Raw genomic sequence first — 22,117 nt, forward strand, 5'->3', positions numbered from 1 at the left:
ATTTATATCTTTGGGGTAAATACCCAGTACTGCAATTGCTAGGTCGTAGGGCACCTCTATTTTCAACTATTTGAGGAACTTCCATACTGTTTTCCAGAGTGGCTGCACCAGCTTGCATTCCCACCAACAGTGTAGGAGGGTTCCCCTTTCTCCTCATCCCCGCCAACAGCCGTCATTTCCTGACTTGTTAATTTTAGTCATTCTGACTGGTGTGAGGTGGTATCTCATTGAGGTTTTGATTTGGATTTCCCTGATGCCGAGAGATGTTGAGCACTTTCTCATGTGTCTGTTGGCCATTTGGATGCCTTCATTGGAAAAATGTCTGTTCATGTCTTCTGCCCATTTCTTGATTGGATTATTTGTTCTTTGGGTGTTGAGTTTGATAAGTTCTTTATAGATTTTGGATACTAGCCCTTTATCTGAAATGTCATTTGCAAATATTTTCTCCCACTCTGTCGGTTGTCTTTTGGTTTTCTGGACTGTTTCTCTTGCTGTGCAAAAGCTTTTTATCTTGATGAAGTCCCAATAGTTCATTTTTGCCCTTGCTTCCCTTGCCTTTGGCGATGTTTCTAGGAAGAAGTTGCTGCGGCTGAGGTCAAAGAGGTTGCTGCCTGTGTTCTCCTTTAGGATTTTGATGGACTCCTGTCTCACGTTTAGGTCTTTCAGCCATTTGGAGTCTATTTTTGTGTGTGGTGTAAGGAAATGGTCCAGTTTCATTCTTCTGCATGTGGCTGTCCAGTTTTCCCAGCACGATTTGTTGAAGAGACTGTCTTTTTTCTCTTGGGCATTCTTTCCTGCTTTGTCGAAGATTAGTTGACCATAGAGTTCAGGGTCCATTTCTGGGCTCTCTATTCTGTTGCATTGATCTATGTGTCTGTTTTTGTGCCAGTACCATACTGTCTTGATGATGACAGCTTTGTAATAGAGCTGGAAGTCCGGAATTGTGATGCCACAGGCTTTGCTTTTCTTTTTCAACATTCCTCTGGCTATTCGGGGTCTCTTCTGGTTCCAGACAAATTTTAGGATTATTTGTTCCATTTTTTTGAAAAAAGTGGATGGTATTTTGATGGGGATTGCATTGAATGTGTAGATTGCTCTAGGTAGCATTGACATCTTCACAATATTTGTCCTTCCTATCCATGAGCATGGAATGTTTTTCTATTTCTTTTTCTTCCTCAATTTCTTTCATGAGTATTTTATGGTTTTCTGAGTACAGATTCTTTGCCTCTTTGGTTAGATTTATTCCTAGGTATCTTATGGTTTGGGGTGCAATTTTAGAGGGTATCAACTCCTTAATTTCTCTTTCTTCTGTCTTGTTGTTGGTGTATAGGAATGCCTAAAAGTAACATAGACCAGAAAGGAACATAGACATACTGTATACAGTAACAGTCACCTTACAGGCAATACAATGGCACTAAATTCATATCTTTCAATAGTTACCCTGAATGTAAATGGGCTAAATGCCCCAATCCAAGGCCTTCCTATATTGAACTCAACTCTGGGTTAGAGTAATGATCAATCCAGCAGTAACCATAATAATCTGAACACTAACGAATAGCTGATAAAACATCTATAACTTGTTAAAGGAAATAATTCAAGTAGTTTTAAGCTTTAAAGGTGTATGGATATATGACAGATGATAGGTGATCATTTTAAAATTTACTCCATAAATAAAGTCAGTTAAGATACCATGCCTTCGGGGCGGAGCAAGATGGCGGAGGAGTAGGAGACCTGGATTTCGTCTGGTCTCAGGAATTCAGCTGAATAGGGATCAAACCATCCTGAACACCTACGAACTCAACAGGAGATCGAAGAAGAGAGTAGCAACAACTCTCTGAACAGAGAAGCGACCACTTTCTGGAAGGTAGGACGTGCGGAGAAGTGAATCCGAGGCGATATTCGGGAGGATAGATGGCGGGGGAGGGGCCTCTGTCAGCCGCTTCTGGCAAGTGATAGAGCCGCAGAGCACAAAATCGGAACTTTTAGAAGCCGGCTCCGCTGAGGGACAATGACTAAGCTGTGGGTGGAACCCTCGCGGGACAGTGTGGTCTCAGGACCCTCGGGGTCAAGAAAGACCAGTGGTGCCTCAGTGCGGCAGAGCTCCCAGGTATCGGAGCGGGGAAGCCGACTGCAGAGACGGAGCCGAGGTGCGGGCTCTCAGCTCAGGGTTGCCATAAACTGTGATCCGCGGCACAGTTGGGCCACTGCTCCTCCAGCAGGGACCCAGCAAGCGGCAGAGCCAGGGAGACTCCCCTTCCTCCCCCGGGAGGAGCGGCGTGGGAGCGCACTGCAGGGATCTGCTGGGTTTGGAGACTCCACACGGGGTCGGGAGCCAGAGATAGAAACACTCGGTCACAGGCCGGGTGAGCACGGAGTGCGGCCGGAGACCGGGAAAATGGGAGTGACTGCTTTTCTCTGGGGGCACACTGAGGAGCAGGGCCCCAAGTTCTCGGCTCCTCTGAGCGGAGATTGGGAGGCCACCATTTTCACTCTGGTCCTCCAAAGCTGTACGGAGAGCTTGCAGGGAACAAAAGCTCCCGAGAGCAAACGCGAGCAGATTGCTTACCCGGACTGACAAGGGCGGGGCAATTCCGGCTCCGGCAAAAACATTTGGGAACCACGGCAACAGACCCCTCCCCCAGAAGATCAGCACAGCCAGCAAGCCAAGACCAAGTTTACCAATCAAGGAGAACGGGAGAACTCCAGCGCTAGGGGAATACTGCACATAGAATTCATGGCTTTTTTACCATGATTCATTTGTTTTTCAAAGTTAATTTTTTTAACTGGTTTTTTTTTTAATTTTTCTTTTTCCCTTTTTCAACCAACATCTTATCGATCCCTTTTTTTAAAAAAAAAACATTTTTTATTTTTCTTTTTTAGAGTCATATTTTCTCCCTTCATAGTAGTTTCCCTCATTTTTGGCATATATATATATATATAAGTTTTTCTCTCTTTTAAATTTTGAGATACAGTTTCTTCTAACAGATCAAAATATACCCTAAATCACTGGTGTATGGCTTTGTTCTAGTCTCCTGCCTGATCACATTCTCTCCCTTTTTTTTTTTTTAAATCTTCTTTCTTTTTTCAAACAACTTCTTATCAATTCCTTTTATAAAATAGTTTATAATTTTCATCTTTACAGTCATCTTCCATCCCTTCATTGTATCAACCCTTATTTTGTACATATATAAGTCTTTCTTCCTTTAAAATTTTAGGAGGCACTTTCTTCTAACAGACCAAAATACGCCCAGAATCTAGTGTGTGGCACTGATCTATGCACTGGCCTGATCATATTTGATCATATTCTGTTTTTTTTGTTTTGTTCTGTTTTTGTTTTTATCTTTTTCTTTTTCTTTTTTTTTTTCTCCACTTTCTTTTTTCTCTCTTTCCCTTTCTTTTCCCCTGGTTTCAGGTCTTTTCTGATTTGTATAGAGTATATTTGCTGGGGACGTTCTTAACCTGTTAGCATTTTGTTCTCTCATTCATCTATTCTCCTCTGGACAAAATGACAAGATGAAAAAAATCACCTCAGCAAAAAGAACAAGAGGTAGTACCGTCTGCCAGGGACCTACTCAATACGGATATTAGTACGATGTCGGACTTAGAGTTCAGAATCATGACTTTAAAGATACTAGCTGGGCTTGAAAAAAGCATGGAAGTTATTAGAGACACTCTTTCTGGAGAAATAAAAGAACTAAAATCTAACCAAGTCGAAATCAAAGAAGCTATGAATGAGGTGCAATAAAAAATGGGGGCACTGACTGCTAGGATAAATGAGGCAGAAGAGAGAATCAGCGATATAGAAGACCAAATGATGGAAAATAAAGAGGCTGAGGAAAAGAGAGAGAAACAACTACAGAATCACGAGGGCAGAATTCGAGAGATAAGCGATACGATAAGACGAAACAACATTAGAATAATTGGGATCCCAGAAGAAGAAGAAAGAGAGAGAGGGGCAGAATGTATATTGGAGGAAATTATAGCAGAGAACTTCCCTAATGTGGGGAAGGAAACAGGCATCAAAATCAATAAAAATAGGTCAACACCCCGATATCCAATAGTAAAACTTACGAGTCTCAGAGACAAAGAGAAAATCCTGAAAGCAGCTCAGGAGAAGAGATATGTAACCTACAATGGTAGAAACATTAGATTGGCAACAGACCTATCCACAGAGACGTGGCAGGCCAGAAAGTACTGGCAAGATATCTTCAGAGCACTAAACGAGAAAAATATGCAGCCAAGAATACTATATCCAGCTAGGCTGTCATTGAAAATAGAAGGAGAGATCAAAAGTTTCCAGGATAAACAAAAACTAAAGGAATTTGCAACACGAAACCAGCCCTCCAAGAAATATGAAAGGGGTCCTCTAAGCAAAGAGAGAGCCTAAAAGCAGCATAGATAAGAAAGGAACACAGACAATATACAGTCACAGTCATCTTACAGGCAATACAATGGCAGTAAATTCATATCTTTCAATAGATACTCTGAATGTAAATGGGCTAAATGCCCCAATCAAAAGACACAGGCTACCAGATTGGATTAAAAAACAAGACCCATCTATTGAGGAGGGCACGTTCTGCATGGAGCACTGGGTGTTATGAACGAACAATGAATCATGGAACACTGCATCAAAAACTAATGATGTAATATATGGTGATTAACATAACAATAAAAAAATTAAAAAAAAAAACAAGACCCATCAATATGCTGTCTGCAAGAGACTCATTTGAGACCCAAAGACACCCCCAGATTGAAAGTGAGGGGGTGGAAAACCATTTACCATGCTAATGGACACCAAAAGAAAGCTGGGGTGGCAATCCTTATATCAGACAAATTAGATTTTAAAACAAAGACTGTAATAAGAGATGAAGAAGGACACTATATCCTACTTAAAGGGTCTATCCAACAAGAAGATCTAACCATTGTAAATATCTGTGCCCCTAACATGGGAGCAGCCAATTTTATAAGGAAATTAATAACAAAATCAAAGAAACACATTGACAACAATACAATAATAGTGGGGGACTTTAACACCCCCCTGACTGAAATGGACAGATCATTTAGGCAAAAGATCAACAAGGAAATAAACACTTTAAATGACACACTGGACCAAATGGACTTCACAGACATATTCAGAACGTTCCATTCCAAAGAAACGGAATACACATTCTTCTCTAGTGCCCATGGAACATTGTCCAGAATTGATCACATCCTAGGTCACAAATCAGGTCTCACCCGGTACCAAAAGACTGGGATCATTCCCTGCCTATTTACAGACCACAGTGCTTTGAAACTAGAACTCAATCACAAGAGGAAAGTAGGAAAGAACTCAAATACATGGAGGCTAAAGAGCATCCTACTAAAGAATGAATGGGTCAACCAGGAAATTAAAGAATTAAAAAAAATTCATGGAAACCAATGAAAATGAAAACACAACTGTACAAAATCTTTGGGATACAGCAAAGGCAGTTCTAAGAGGAAAGTATATAGCAATACAAGCCTTTCTGAAGAAACAAGAAAGGTCTCAAATGCACAACCTAACCCTACACCTAAAGGAGCTGGAGAAAAAACAGGAAATAAAGCCTAAACCGAGCAGGAGAAGAGAAGTCATAAAGATCAGAGTAGAAATCAATGAAGTAGAAACCAAAAGAACAGTAGAGCAGATCAACGAAACTAGGATCTGATTCTTTGAAAGAATTAACAAGACTGATAAACCCCTGGCCAGACTTATCAAAAGGAAAAGAGAGATGACCCAAATCAACAAAATCATGAATGAAAGAGGAGAGATCACAACCAACACCAAGGAATTAAAAGCAATTATAAGAACATATTATGAGCAACTCTATGCCAGCAAATTAGATAACCTGGAAGAAATGGATGCATTCCTAGAAATGTATCAACTACCAAAATTGAACCAGGAAGAAATAGAAAACCTGAACAGACCTAGAACCACTAAGGAAATTGAAGCAGTCATCAAAAATCTCCCAAGAAACAAATGCCCGGGGCCAGATGGCTTCCCAGGGGAATTCTACCAAACATTTAAAGAAGAATTAATACCTATTCTCCTGAAACTGTTCCAAAAAATAGAAATGGAAGGAAAACCTCCAAACTCATTTTATGAGGCCAGCATTACCTTGATCCCAAAACCAGACAAAGACCCAATCAAAAAGAATTACAGACCAATATCCTTGATGAACATGGTTACAAAAATTCTCACCAAAATACTAGCCAGTAGGATCCAACAGTACATTAAGAGGATTATTCACCATGACCAAGTGGGATTCATCCCTGGGCTGCAAGGTTGGTTCAACATCTGCAAATCGATCAATGTGATACAATACATTAACAAAAGAAAGAACAAGAATCATATGATCCTCTCAATAGATGCAGAAAAAGCATTTGACAAAATACAGCATCCTTTCTTGATCAAAACTCTTCAGAGTATAGGGATAGAGGGTACCTACCTCAATATCATAAAAGCCATCTATGAAAAACCTACAGTGAATATCATTCTCAATGTGGAAAAGCTGAGAGCTTTTCCCCTAAGGTCAGGAACGCGGCAGGGATGTCCACTATCACCACTGCTATTCAATATAGTATTAGAAGTCTTAGCCACAGCAATCAGACAACGAAAAGAAATCAAAGGCATCCAAATCGGCAAAGAGGAAGTCAAACTCTCACTCTTTGCAGATGATATGATACTGTATGTGGAAAACCCAAAAGACTCCACCCCAAAACTCCTAGAACTCATACAGGAATTCAGTAAAGTTGCAGGATATAAAATCAGTGCACAGAAATCGGTGGCATTCCTATATAACAACAAGACAGAAGAGAGACAAATTAAGGAGTCAATCCCATTTACAATTGCACCCAAAACCATAAGATACCTAGGAATAAATGTAACCAAGGAGGCAAAGGATCTGTACTCAGAAAACTATAAAATACTCATGAAAGAAATTGAAGAAGACACAAAGAAATGGAAAAACGTTCCATGCTCATGGATTGGGAGAATCAACATTGTGAAGATGTCAATGCTACCTAGAGCAATCTACACATTCAATGCAATCCCCATCAAAATACCATCCACTTTTTTAAAGAAATGGGACAAATAATCCTAAAATTTGTCTGGAACCAGAAGAGACCCCGAATAGCCAGAGGAATGTTGAAAAAGAAAAGCAAAGCCTGTGGCATCACAATTCCGGACTTCCAGCTCTATTACAAAGCTGTCATCATCAAGACAGTATGGTACTGGCACAAAAACAGACACATAGATCAATGCAACAGAATAGAGAGCCCAGAAATGGACCCTGAACTCTATGGTCAACTAATCTTCGACAAAGCAGGAAAGAATGCCCAAGAGAAAAAAGACAGTCTCTTCAACAAATCGTGCTGGGAAAACTGGACAGCACATGCAGAAGAATGAAACTGGACCATTTCCTTACACCACACACAAAAATAGACTCCAAATGGTTGAAAGACCTAAACATGAGACAGGAGTCCATCAAAATCCTAAAGGAGAACACAGGCAGCAACCTCTTTGACCTCAGCCGCAGCAACTTCTTCCTAGAAACATTGCCAAAGGCAAGGGAAACAAGGGCAAAAATGAACTATTGGAACTTCATCAAGATAAAAAGCTTTTGCACAGCAAGAGCAACAGTCCAGAAAACCAAAAGACAACCGACAGAATGGGAGAAGATATTTGCAAATGACATATCAGATAAAGGGCTAGTATCCACAATTTATAAAGAACTTATCAAACTCAACACCCAAGAACAAATAATCCAATCAAGAAATGGGCAGAAGACATGAACAGACATTTTTCCAAAGAAGACATCCAAATGGCCAATAGACACATGAGAAAGTGCTCAACATCTCTCGGCATCAGGGAAATCCAAATCAATACCTCAATGAGATACTACCTCACACCAGTCAGAATGGCTAAAATTAACAAGTCAGGAAACGACAGATGTTGGCGGGGATGCTGAGAAAGGAGAACACTCCTACACTATTGGTGGGAATGCAAGCTGGTGCAGCCACTCTGGAAAACAGTATGGAGGTTCCTCAAACAGTTGAAAAGAGAACTACCATATGTTCCAGCAATTGCACTACTGGGTATTTACCACAAAGATACAAATGTAGGGATCCGAAGGGGTACGTGCATCCCAATGTTTATAGCAGAAATGTCCACAATAGCCAAACTGTGGTAAGAGTCAAGATGTCCATCAACAGATGAATGGATAAAGAAGAGGTGGTATATATACACAATGGAATATTATGCAGCCATCAAAAGGAAAGAGATCTTGCCATTTGCAACGACGTGGATGGAACTGGAGAGTGTTATGCTGAGTGAAATAAGTCAATCAGAGAAAGACATGTATCATATGACCTCACTGATATGAGGAATTCTTAATCTCAGGAAACAAACTGAGGTTGCTGGAGTGGTGTGGGGTGGGAGGGAGAGGGTGGCTGGGTGATAGACATTGGGGAGGGTATGTGCTATGGTGAGCGCTGTGAATTGTGCAAGACTGTTGAATCACAGATCTTTACCTGTGAAACAAATAATGCAATATATGTTAAGAAAAAAAAAGAAGAAGAAGATAGCAGGAGGGGAAGAATGAAGGGCAGTAAGTTGGAGGGGGAGACGAACCATGAGAGACAATGGACTCTGAAAAACAAACTGAGGGTTCTAGAGGGGAGGGGGGTGGGGGGATGGTTTAGCCTGGTGATGGGTATTAAAGAGGGCACATTCTGCGTGGAGCACTGGGTGTTATGCACAAACAATGAATCATGGAACACTACATCAAAAGCTAATGATGTAATGTATGGTGATTAACATAAGAATAAAAAAATTTAAAAAAAAGATACGATGCCTTTCCCTTAAGGAGTTTATCATCTTAAAAGTTTATTTTACAAGTTATTATTGTGGCATCTGGGTGGCACAGTCAGTTAAGCATCCAACTCTTAGTTTCGGCTTAGGTTGTAATCTTGGGGTTATGAGATGGAGCCCCACGTCAGGTCCGTGCTCAGGGAGGAGTCTGCTTAAGACTCAGCTCTTCCTCTCTCCTCACCCACCCCAATGCACGTGCTCTCTCTCTCAAATAGTAAATAAATCTTTAAAAGAGTTTATTTTACTAATTATATATCTCATATATATGTGTGTGTGTTTATGCATATGTATAAAATAAGTTATGCCCAGGCATATGGGATGCCCAATAACCTGGGGAGCTGTTTAAAACTCAGATATCCGATCCCCATTTTCTGGAGACTCTGAGTCAGAGGTTTATATACATCCCAAGCATTTGCTTCCAATAGGAAATCAGAACTGAGAAACACTGCTATATATAGTAAAGAATATAAAGGTGTAATACTGACTTTTAAAGGATTGTTATCCAAAATGCATTAAAATAAAATAAAACTTGTGCTTAAGAAGGGTTGAATCGTCAGCTTTTCAGGAATTTTGTGCATCCAGAATGGTCAGTTCACCATATTTTGCAGGTAAGTTGGACATTATTAGAGATGGATGCAAGAGATACATTGTAATGTGCTGCAGAACTCTCAGCTAGAGTATATATCACATTCTAACCCGATGACCTCAATTGGGTAGTCTTAAGATTTTGGGGTTTTTTCAAAAATATTCAATATTACAAAAATCTTTGGCGCTGTGGTCCATTCATTAATGCAACCAGTACTTCTAGGGATCTACTGTACGCCAGGCCTTAGAACCGGATGTATGTGAGTATGTGCTGGGCACACTATCTTAGAGTTTATAAATATAATCATGAAGACAGGTTATTTAATAAGCATTATGAAAGAAACGTATCATGTTTCCTTCATATCTTAAAGTATCACAATTCCCAGATTCAAAATAATCTTCCCTTCCCCACAACAATACGCCATGGAAGTAATTTGGGGTAATAGGTAAGGACCCAGGTTCTGTGATAGGCAAATTTACAGTAAAATTCAAGGTGTGTTTTGTTTGAAGAGAGAGGGATGATTTTCGTAATAAACCTAATATATCTCCTCTCTTTCTAAAAGACTTCTTTTAAGTTTCCCAGTTCAGGGCTCTGATAGTCCTTTCAGAAAAGAAATTCCTCAAACTATTCCTAGTTCTGGTTTGAGTTTTAAGCCAGCAAGGGGCAAACAAGCTGGATTTTAGGTTCATGGCTTTTTTGATCCAGTTTGGCAAAAGTAGACATCTTATCTCCCCTTCAGGCCTCCCCCTTCCTTCAACTTTTTATAGCATTTTCAAAATCCTTGAAATGCATTAGGATATTTAAAATTCGCTGCAGTTCTTCAAGGTGAGTATTTTCACTAAGCCCCATTTTATGGAAGACAAAATTGAAGTTTGGAAAGGTCCTGTGCCTTGCCCAAGATCACAGACATCAAGAAATGGCAGAACTGGAATATAACTCCAGCATTTAAGTAGACACATCCCCTGCATCTTAAACATACACACCTTAGCCATTATATAATATCACTGTGCTTGCACAGTGCTTCCCAAAGTTCTCCTTTTATCCATTCATTTAATAATGTTTTTGGTCATATCTTAAATTTACCTCCCAGTTTAATCAATAAAAACTTTGAAATGCCCTCCCTAAATTCCCTATTTTAAACACATTGCCCCATTCAAATTGATTGTACAAATTATTACAATCATATTTTCTTTCTTCCTGTGACTGTGTATCCTCTCAGTGGCTGGAACAATAGTCAGAAATTGGAAAACTTTCTTTTTTACTGTCGGGATATCTCTCCGGGACTCAAAAGTGAGCCTTTTAAGTGATATACATAATCACTGTTTCTATAATTGAAAGATTCTGCTTCCAGACCCCAGCAGGAAAGAAATGAATACATGTGCTAGATCCTTTCTGGCACCTTCAACTCATGAGGAAAGAATGCTACTCCTGTTTAATAAGAAATATTCTCTCAGCTGCTTTTGGAAATGTTCAGTTTGTTTGTTTTTAGTGTACTGATTTGGAACCTTAAACAATGAACGCCATTAGAACAATTTTCTTGGCAACGTGAGCAACACTTGGTGTGAGTCTGTTGCCTTTCATACTTTTGATATCTTGGGCACTCACACTTGTTGCATTAGTTCATTGTGAGACTGTCAGCAATCCAAGGTTTCTTGTTTGAAGATTTTTATTTGTCAAAGAGAGAGAGAGAGAGAGAGAGCACACAAGCAGGGGGAGCGGCAGGCAGAGGTAGAAGCAGACTCCCTGCTGAGCTAGGAGCGCAATGTGGGATTTGATCCCAGAACCCCAGGATCATGACCTGAGCTGAAGGCAGGTACTTCACTGACTGAGCTACCCAGGCGCCCCTGTTTTTGTTTTGGTTTGTTTGTTTGTTTGTTTGTTAAAATCATTACCAGTCCTCTGCTTGGCTAGCAAATATATTTGCTTTGAATTTCACTCTTGTCATGTTTCACAGTGAATGTGCTAGAGAGTTTTTTCTGATAATCTGTATATATATTAGGAACACTTTTTTTTTAATAATCCAATAAAAGTAAAAGTATTTTTTTCAGAGGTATGTCTTGCCAAACCCAGTCTGCTTTGAAAAAATGTTGCCAACTATTCTCTGATGTAAAACTTCTTTTTAATTTTATTTTTTTTATTTTTATTTTTTTAGGTACCACTGTAGCACTCCTAGTTCTTGCTTTGGGATTTCTGCTGTCAGCGCAGGTTTCCCCACGCATCACTTTTAAACCAGTAGCTCCATCAGGACAGAACGGTACTTGCACAAGATACAGGTGAGATTTCGTAACGGTTCCCCTGCCTTAACCTAACTCTGATAACTTTTTTGTTGGCTTTTAACTCTTCTAAAATTTGAGAGATGAGTAGGAGCTTGCTTATGAAGGAAGGTAAGACAATAGGAAGGGTGGTGGGGAGGGACCCCAAGCAGGAGGAACAGCATGTGCAAAGACACGAGGACAAAAGTGTTTAAGCAAAAGTGTTAGATACAATATTGACATCTTTCTGGAAGTTAAAAGTTGGGATTGATATGGAACCTAAGCAGGAATACTATGAAACCATTTTAGATCGTATGTGTATGACTCAGTGGCATCTACATTCCAGGTAAAATAAATAACTTTAATCAGTAATTAAACTTTTCCGTGATGTACATGTCTGATAGAAGAGATTATCATCTGTGTATTCTAACAGTCTTCACAGAGCTCCACAAGTATCCTCTCATTCATGTAAGCAAAAAAGGAAGTTTTCTTTCACTGCTGGGGTTCTTCCAGAGCATTAAAAAGTGGAAAGAGATGGTGGGAGAGAGTGAAATAACTCTGATGGCCAATTGCAGGTGTAGGAAGTCTAATGTTAAGTCTAATGGTATACACACTATGTGATTCGATGGTTGGAGAAACGGTTGGATGGATAGACAGAGGGACTAAAGAATGCACAAATGAATTACTTAGAGATTGAATGAACAGGTCAATTAATGTATCTGGCAGCAGAGTTTCAAAGTTTATTAACTTCATTTTAGTGGTTGAAAAGGCTAGCAGCCCCTTTAAAATACAGGGATAGAACAAGACCTAGCTTTATTTATTTATTTAGAGCAAGCTCATGCACATGCAGGGGTGGAGAAGGGGCAGAGGGAGAATCTTAAGCAGGCTCCACACACCCAGTGTGGAGCCCAACACAGGGCTCGATCTCACGACCCTGAGATCATGAACTGAGTTGAAATCAAAAGTCAGACATTTAACTGACTAAGCCACCGAGGCACCCCAAGACCTAGTTTTAAAAATAAAAAATGATAGTCCTTCAGCCTCAACTAAATGGACACAAGTCTGAAGTCAATGGGTAAATGATTTATTAATTTATTATTTTTTAGTTATATACTCCTATATGAAATTAAAACATTACATTGATGCACTGAATTCCACTTGGAATCCACTTGGAACTTCATACTGAGTGGGTATTGTATCTATGGTGGTTTCTCATTACAACAATGAGAGGATATATATTATGCCTTCCAGGTCCCAAATTCTGATATTTACTTTCCTTTAGAAGTAAATGGTTATACTCCTCCTTCCTCTTACTAATAAATTTGCTTATATATTTGCCTACTGATTTTTTAATATTCTTTTTTTTTTTTTTAAAGATTTTATTTATTCATCTGAGAGAGAGAGAATGAGAGATAGAGAGCACGAGAGGGAAGAGGGTCAGAGGGAGAAGCAGACTCCCTGCTGAGCAGGGAGCCCGATGTGGGACTCGATCCCGGGACTCCAGGATCATGACCTGAGCCGAAGGCAGTCGCTTAACCAACTGAGCCACCCAGGCGCCCTGATTTTTTAATATTCTTTATCTTGTTCTAAAGAAGACTTAAAAATGTCTTGGTAAAAGAAGTTAACTTTAGAATAGACTATTCCTAGATGTAGTGATGTTTACTTTCTTTGAACATCCCACATCAACTGCTAGATGATGGAGCCATTACCAGAATTCTGCATGCTCTGCTTTTGATTTTTTCTTGATAGATATTTTAAGTAAAATGTTTTTAACATAGTTACTTCTGGCAAATTATTTAAAATATTACTGTTGTTGGGACGCCTGGGTGGCTCAGTCAGTTAAGTGTCTGCCTTCAGCTCATGTCATGATCCTGGGGTCCTGAGATTGAGCTCCACGTTGGGCTCCTTGCTCAGCGGGGAGCCTGCTTCTCCCTCTGCCACTCCCCCTGCTTGTGTTCTTTCTCTCTCTGACAAATAAATAAATAAAATCTTAAAGAAAAAATTACTGTTGTTTGAGCAACAACTCCGATATATGATGTCTGATTTAGATGGAGTAATTTAGATTCAGAATAAAACTGATACATGCATGGTCAGGGCATTTAAAGGCAGAGAGTTAGCCAGAGTATGAAAAAAGTTTTGTGAACTTCTGATACAGGAAAAGAATGACAAACTTTTGAATGATTGGCATAATAAAGTAGTTTTCTTGACATCGACTTTTAGAGTTTAAATTGCCCTAGTTTGTTTGCAGAGCAGTTTATGATTACCAACCTGTTAATCCTTCTGATCCTTCTCAGTTGTCATCTACCTAGGATTTCAATACCAAAGTATGATGGAGTAGAAGTGGTGCAGCTTAATTTTATTCTCATCACAAAAACAGGCAGTAGTTTTTAAAACAGAACCGAATTTTAGATGTCCTTTGGGAGTCAGTGAATATGAAAACAGTTGTATGTTGTGTACCTTCTTTCAGTTACATATTAGGCTTTGTGGGAATTTGATAGTACATACATATATTCTGAGTGATTTTATAAAATAGGCCTGCATTCCCCATACTGATTTTGTTCTAGTCTCCTGGTTGTGTTCTTGTTTTGTTAAAATTATGTATACAATTTCCCCTTTATTTAAGATAAGCATGAAAGTCATGTTTGCAATACAGTACCATAGGATGAGTAATGTTTAGGCTGTAAATGTAGGTACTATGCTTTCCTCATGGAATGATCTATATAGGAAAATTGAGCAAATAAAACAGATTTAAAAGGGAAATTGATTTAATATCTATCTTAAAAATGTTGTATGCTATTGAAGAGACTGTAAATTTCTCTCCATTTTGGAAGGAATACAATTCTGCCTAATAAGAGTTAAATGCCTACACCTACTGACTCAGCACTTCCGCTCGTAGAAATCTATAGACTGTAGCGATGAGTATGTTTTCATTCCAGTTACAGCCAAGTATTCTTTATCTGATTAAACATAGTTTCTTATGAGAGCTATCAAAGCTTTGAGAATTCATACCTTTCCTAAGTAACACTTCCCTCAAATTCTTGACATTTTCTTATTTTTGAGTGTGATCTCAGTATTTGCAAATCGCTATCATAAAATCCTTCAAAGTAGGCAGATATTTCCTAAAATATATGTGAAATTTCAGCGTTTTAATCTCATCTCATTCATTCGTTCATGTGTTCATGCATATAGTTAAAAATATTTATGAAACACCTACTTACAGGATTATAGTAAGGATAAATTAATATAAGAAAACAATGCCTAGCACATAACAAGCATTCAGTAAATAATATAGCCATTGTTATAATTAATAAAGTTTATAATAGGAGATGAGCGTGGGATGATGGGTAGTCTTTCAGAGAAGATTACCCTGAGCATTGGATGTTTGAACTGAGCTCTGAAAGGGAGAAAGGAGCATGCCGGCAGAACAAACAGCATATACAAAGGCCATGCAAGGCACAGGGAACTTGGCAAGTGCAAGGAACTGAAAGAATGCTACTGCAATTAGAGGAGCTTAAGACAACACAGGTAAGGTAAGCAGAGGCCAGGTTCATGCAGGATCTCAGAGGTCATGTGAATGATTCTGATCTTCAGTCTAGGAACATGAACCCATTGAGAAGTTTTAAGTAGGGTAGTGGCTTGACCAGATTTTCAAGTCTAAACTTTCTCTCTGGGGGTGGGGTACACAGAGGGTATATGCTGATGTAGGGAAACTGGTTATTAGAGTTGTCTATGAGAAAGACGATAGTTGCCCGAACTATGGTGGCAATATTGAAGGTAAACAGGTAGACAAATTCTAAATATTTAGGAGAGGAAAATCAACAGCGATTAAAAATAAGTAATTGATTAACTATGAGCAACCAGGTCGAAGAGATCATGAAAATGAAATGTGGTTATTGGGTGAGGCAATCACTATATTTTAGTAGGAATTGACAAAAGGGGCTGTGTCTGTAAATCATTTTTATTTTCCCTTTTAAAATTTCTCAATTGAGAATCTTACTTAGAGTCATCTGAGGAAGTGTTTAAAGCTACCCATCCCTCATTCCCATGGATCTGCCTCAGCAGAATGGTGGAGGGTATGTTAGAAATACTCCCCCAGCTGATTCCAGTACATCTTCTATTAAGAATCACATACCATAATGCTTCAATTTTTTTTTAATTTTTTTAAGATTTTATTTATTTGAGAGAGAGAATGAGAGACAGAGAGCATGAGAGGGAGGACGGTCAGAGGGAGAAGCAGACTCCCTGCTAAGCAGGGAGCCCGATGCCGGACTCCATCCCGGGACTCCAGGATCATGACCTGAGCCAAAGGCAGTGGTTTAACCAACTGAGCCATCCAGGTGCCCTGCTTCAATTTTTTTAACTGCCAGCTTCCTTTCATTTCTTTGTCTTTTTTCCCTTGAATGTTGTTAAAGCAAGCATACAAAGATAATCAATGTGGTTCTTTTTCTGTTGAGTAATATTTTTGTGTTTTCCTCTCCTGATAAAGTTTACAAGCATTAAAATTTCTAAACTGTTGCTTCATTATAGACCTCCCCGTGATAATGACACTAGTTTTGAGAAACTGTATATGCCTAACTAAGTAGCTCCTTAGAGTTTAGTTACAGTAAGAATATTTTTGCAATCACTATACTTTCCTTCTCCTTTTGCCAACCTTGTGTGATTTAGCACACGTTGCCATGACACTATAAAACTGTTAGATTCAGTTATAAAACTTAGAATGTGCAGAAGCCCTGTTAGCCCCTAATTTTATTCCCCCAGTATTTGGCATCCTGGTGATGATGTGTTTGTATTCAGTAATTCTTAGCAACTTGACGGTGAATATAGTATTATACTATGAATTGCAACTTTCCATTTTTGTCAAATTTTGTCTTCTATCTAGTGATTTCCATTAAAATTAACTTATTTTAATTTTTTGGCCTTGTTGTATAGGCTAATATTCTTTGAGGTTACAGAGGACAATATGTCTGTTGAATAATATCCATAGATCTACTTCAGATGAAGATAAATGAACGTAAAGGGAAAATGAGAGTTGAAACAAAAACCCCCTAACCTTATCATGTACACTTATCTCCAAATAGTTATACATGTCTTTTGCTAGATTTAAATACCCAGGCCTGAATTTGATGCCTGGATGAGAGAATTGTGGAAGAGATTCTTGGAGGAAGTTGGCCACTTATGGGACATTTTCATTTCCTTCATGCCCTTTTTATCTTCATGCCTTGGCATTTGGCCAGGGACCTGCAAAGACCCCCACAATAGCAGGATCCCCTATATAAACTTGTGTTTTCTACAGTCAAGAAGTGCTTCTTGGGAAGCCAGAAAGGCAAAAAGGACGACTCTAGTTTAGCTGTGCAAAGTAGGGAAAGAACATCCCAAGAAGACACATCCTGTAGACAGGCCCTACGCAGGGAGCCTGGCTTCTTAAGGAGTGTGCTACTGAGGCTGGATCATAGTGGGCAAGCAGGAGAATGCCACAAAGATAAACTGAATGACAGACCATGCCAGGACCTCATAAACTGTGAGAATTCAGGACATCATCTTAGATTACAGAGAAGCCTTTGAAGGGTGATGAGATGAAATGACATAATCAGATTTGTATATTTAAAAGATGACTCTGAAAAAAAATTAATTTAAAAACATAAACGATCACTCCAGCTGCAGAGTGGAGAACTGAGAGAGGGACAACAAAGGGTACTAGAGGGAGATGAGGTAAGAGAGCTCAGGAGCCTGGGAAGGAAGTAATGCAAAGTTGACATTGGCCATGGAGACACAAAAACTCAATAGTTTGGAAGGGAGTGACAGGGCTGGGTGATTGGGTGGATGACATACAAGGACAGATGCTTTAGGCAGGGTTAGAATCGTATTCAGGTGAGAGGAGCCCAGGGATCTGAAAGTTCACTGCCGTCCACTTCTCAGAAACACTGTTCCCGGGGTATAAGTCTACAGACTCTTTCCCTTGCTTTCCAATTAAATATAGCAGTTACATAGTAAGAACAGTACTTAGTATTAGCTGTCACTTATATTCTTACTTGAAACATCAGTTTAATTCCTTCTGGACCTGAGAAGACTTTGAGAAAAGCTCTTATGAACTTGTCTATTTAGGTTTGAAGTAACACAAAAAGGCAAAGGGAAAAACATGTATCTCTGATAACCCATAAGGACCTTTTGTCTCGTTCAAGAGCTCTGGTCATTGTAATGAATAAATAAAATCATCCTGGAGCAGTTCTGTTCACATTTCAAGCCAACCCACTTTAGAATATCATCCCTGCTTTGTTCCATGTAAACAAAAAGAATACACTCTCCAGTACTGTGACAGGAATACACTGCATCCATAACCACTAGGGTATTTCCTTACAATAAAGGCCAAGGAAACTACAAATAAAATGAGTACTAATGGAGGTTTTGGGGTTTTTTTAAGACTATTCATTTGAGAGAGAGAGAGACAGCACGAGCAGTGGGGAGGAGCAGAGGGAGAGGGAGAAGCAGGCTCCCCACTGAGCAGGGAGCCCGATGTCGGGCTCGATCCCAGGACCCTGAGGTCATGACCTGAGCCGAAGGCAGATGCTTAACTGACCAAGCCACCCAGGCGCCCCTAAATGGAGTTTCTAAAAAAAAAAAAAAAAACTTAACTATTCTCTAATTAAGTTTAAATAAGATCACTTTCGGGTGCCTGGGTGGCTCAGTTGGTTAAGCGACTGCCTTCGGCTCGGGTCATGATCCTGGAGAACCCGGATCGAGTCCCACATCGGGCTCCTTGTTCAGCGGGGAGTCTGCTTCTCCCTCTGACCCTCTTCCCTCTCGTGCTCTCTATCTCTCATTCTCTCTCTCTCAAATAAATAAATAAAATCTTTAAAAAAAGTAAAATAAGATCACTTTCTTATAAATTATGATATCAAATGAGTGATTAAAACAGTTCCAGTATTAACACTAAAACATTCTGGTTTGTTAAATTGAAGCATTTCCATCACAATGTAAAAGCATGTTAAACAGCCCCTACTCTGTTTGCCCCACCTATTGCTGTGGACCGTCCTTTAAAAAAAAAAAAATTTTTTTTTTTAATACAAAGCATAGCGATGTGGTTAAAAAACTCTCTTTAGTGAATGTAACTTTGGAAACTATCTTTGTTGTCTGGGTGGGTGGGTGGGTGGGTGGTTGGATGAGGTGGGTTGGCTGGCTGGAGTTGAGAGAAGGCAGGTGATGTGCTGACGGAAGGAAGTTTTTAGTATAATTTCGTAGTCCTAGGAGTTAGGTATATTTGCTAGAAAATTTGGCAACACTTTGTTGCTATATGTAGTTGCCAGTGTAGGAAGCTTCCAAGCCTTTGTTTCTTCAAAGTGCTTGGCCTTTACCTCTAGTCATATCTACAGCACGATGAGTGATTCATTTTGTAGGCCTGCTAAAAGACTCAGCATTTTAGTTGGGAAGATCTCTGGGCATGCAACAAGTCACACGCTGCGCAGGTAATGCTTCAGTGAATTCTCCAGGTTGCTGCTTGGTAGTAACAAGAGAATGTTTTCCTCGTATTAATAAGCAAATAACAGAACAAGATGGTATGACACATGCCTCTTGGACTATAACATCCAGGTTATATGGTGAATAAATTAAAAGACTAGAAAAATGAAATCAGATATCTGGAACAGCCTGGTTTTAGAAGCAGACATCCAGCAATTTGTTGTTGTATGATTCTACACACTTTAACACATCAAAGAATACGGCACTTTAGGAAAATATGTATATGCATTTGTAGTCAGTTCATTGTTTAATAAACTTTTTTGAGAGTGACAGTAGGTCAGGGGATACTGAGATTAAAGGGAAAAAAGGAAACCTTACTCCACATTCACAGCTAGGAGGGAGGAAGATGCAAATAAATAATTGCAAAGTAGCGTGATTGAGGCTGATAGATGTATCAGAGCATGCCCTGGCATAATTCACTTCTCCTGGGGCCATCACAGAAGGCCTCACACGGGAGGGTTCTTAACCTTAACATTCCTGTAGATGCCTTCTGAGAGTAAGGTTCTCAGCTGCATAAAATAAATTATATGAATACATGGGAAATCAATTATGTTGAAATATGGCTGCCAAATACTTTTTTAAATAAACCTGTTATATAGTAATGTATATAGTTCTTCACTAACATTAAGTAATAGATCTAGCTGCAGAGCTAAGTAGTTTCAAAACCATAGTGAATGTAAATGGTTTTTGTGATTTCTGCAACTACTGTAATGGGATATGAAAATATATGTGATTTCTATTGTCAGTAGTTAATTGCCTACATTCGTAACTGAAGGAAATGCTAAATTTTAGTAAAAGGCTAATGAAATAGAGGTGTAACTTTTTTTTTCTCATCCGAGTTTATAGCCCTGTATTTAAGTCCTCATATAGGAGGGAGCTTAATCTAATTCTTCCAGGGTAAGAGTTTCTCAGACCAGTGAAAGTGGAGATGGTCCCCAGGGCATGTGTCAAACAGATTAGCTCTTCAGGGAATTCTAAAGTTTGGTAATGTTGGAGAAAGGGACACCGGTCATGAGATGAGGTAGAAGCAAGGGCAGGGCTTTATATAAGTCAAAATGTGTAGTCGATGGAAAGCATTCAACAGCATCAGGCAAGGAAGTAACATGATCAAATTTGAGCTCTAGAAAGAGTTTTCTGCTTGAATTTTAGGGGACTTACTGAGAGAAAAGGACAGAGACCTCCAGAAAGAAATAACAGCAGTCTGAAGTTATTGCATGGATGGTGAGCTTGAGGACAAAGGGGTCTTTGGAGATATGATTGGGAATAGACTGGTTAGAGGGAAAGAGACTGTGTTTGGATAGTTCAATTCTGTGGATATTCAGTGCAGGTTAAAGGACCCCAGGTGATATGCCTAGGAAGATAGATGGACTGTAATTGCAGGTATGCTTTTTATTTTAAAATAATAATAGTTTCTTTTAATTCTTACTGTATACGGGTGTCATTCTTTTTGAATATAATCTCATATTACCCTTAAGTTTCCCTATGTGGAAGTTGCTATCATTATTTAATTTTATGGGTAAGAAAATAAGGCTCAGAGAGTTTATATAGCTTGCTGAGAGTGATGGAACTAGTAAATTGCAGAGCCACCTTGTTCCCTCCACCACCCTCTTTAGTCAAACTAATGGCCTTTCTTTGAATATGTGTCAGGACTACCCAAATCTATGAGTATTCTAATGACACGGTTAGGTATCTATTACTCGAAAAGCAAAGGGAATGGTTATAAGTTCTGCACATTAAATGCCAGGTACTTAAATACTAAGTTTTTATTTAACAAAATACTTCCCTGAAAACAAGTTATCGAGTGATGAGAATTGTTAAAACCAGAAGCAACCTAATTAAATTTTGTCCTCACTAAGGGTGCCATTTAATTGAACTAGCATTAAAACTTTAAAATCACTGCGAATCATTTCACCTTTTCAACATCTCTGATCCTAGCAAAATAAGAGGTACCTTAATAAATACAATGCTCTCACAAAAGCCCTTACTGAGTTGTAGGAGAATCATTTATGGAGAGAAAATAATGCCCAGCTTAGAAGTGTTAAGGAGAAGGTTTATAAATCCCTGCCTTAGGACCTTATCAAAATTAGAGAGGACTCCCTTCATTCTCCTAAACTTGCTTTTGATTCTTTTTAAAAAGAAAGAAGTTAGAAATGTTGGAACACTGACTAAGAAACCAGTCCTAGAGACCGTGTACCATAAACACTGTTCTTTCCAAAGGAATGCCAAAAAACATTTAGTTATCCTCCACACTGGTTCAGCCTTCTTTTGGTGAGGTGAGATTTCTTTATTTTCCCAAAAGTATGTCTAGTTCTGGACCCCCACAGAGGGAGCGTAGGAGACACAGAGGCAGGTGCCTGTAATTCAGCTCAGTTCTTTGTGTGTACGCCTGGACAGCTGTTTCAGGTGGGCAAGATAGTCGGACCCTTTTTCTTACCTCCTACTAGAAAATGATCGGCAGTGGTGGTGGTCAACCATCGGTTTCTTGTCTTCTTTGAGGTTCATTCAATGGACAAGTCCCCTTTTTTCTCTAAAGCAGCACTGCAGGATGATAACTTCTTGACACAAATTTCTCACAGGAATTATATAGCATTTTAAGTTCTGTTTGTTGCACTATAGAAAGTATGTGTGAATTTTGGTCTTACTCAGGAGCAATCGATTATAGTCACAGTTTGTACTGCCATGTTAACAGGGCTTTAGGCCCATAAAGGGAAATTTGACCAGAATATCCCAGAACAGTTCCAGAAACTGATTCATTATTATTTCTTCCCAATAGAATGTTATTTCTCATGAAAACAACTAACCCATGTGAATGAGTATCTGATGAAAGCACTATGACTTACCAAGCTACTTATTTTATACAAAGTTTGTAACAAGTTGTAT

The 22,117-nt window shown here is 39.2% G+C and overlaps 1 protein-coding gene across 1 annotated transcript in view; it reads left to right on the top strand.

The window, feature by feature from the left end:
• SLC2A13 (solute carrier family 2 member 13) overlaps positions 1-22,117 on the top strand; it is a 386,427-nt gene that overhangs the window by 262,587 nt on the left and 101,723 nt on the right. The window contains exon 6 of the mRNA XM_025879547.2: positions 11,626-11,746. Coding sequence (XP_025735332.1) covers positions 11,626-11,746 — 121 coding nt within the window. The remainder of the gene's footprint in view (positions 1-11,625; positions 11,747-22,117) is intronic.

The sequence above is a fragment of the Callorhinus ursinus genome, unplaced genomic scaffold (assembly GCF_003265705.2).
Source record: "Callorhinus ursinus isolate GAN/ISIS: 27379988/994484 unplaced genomic scaffold, GSC_fseal_2.0 scaffold27, whole genome shotgun sequence".
NCBI classification, from domain to species: domain Eukaryota; kingdom Metazoa; phylum Chordata; class Mammalia; order Carnivora; family Otariidae; genus Callorhinus; species Callorhinus ursinus.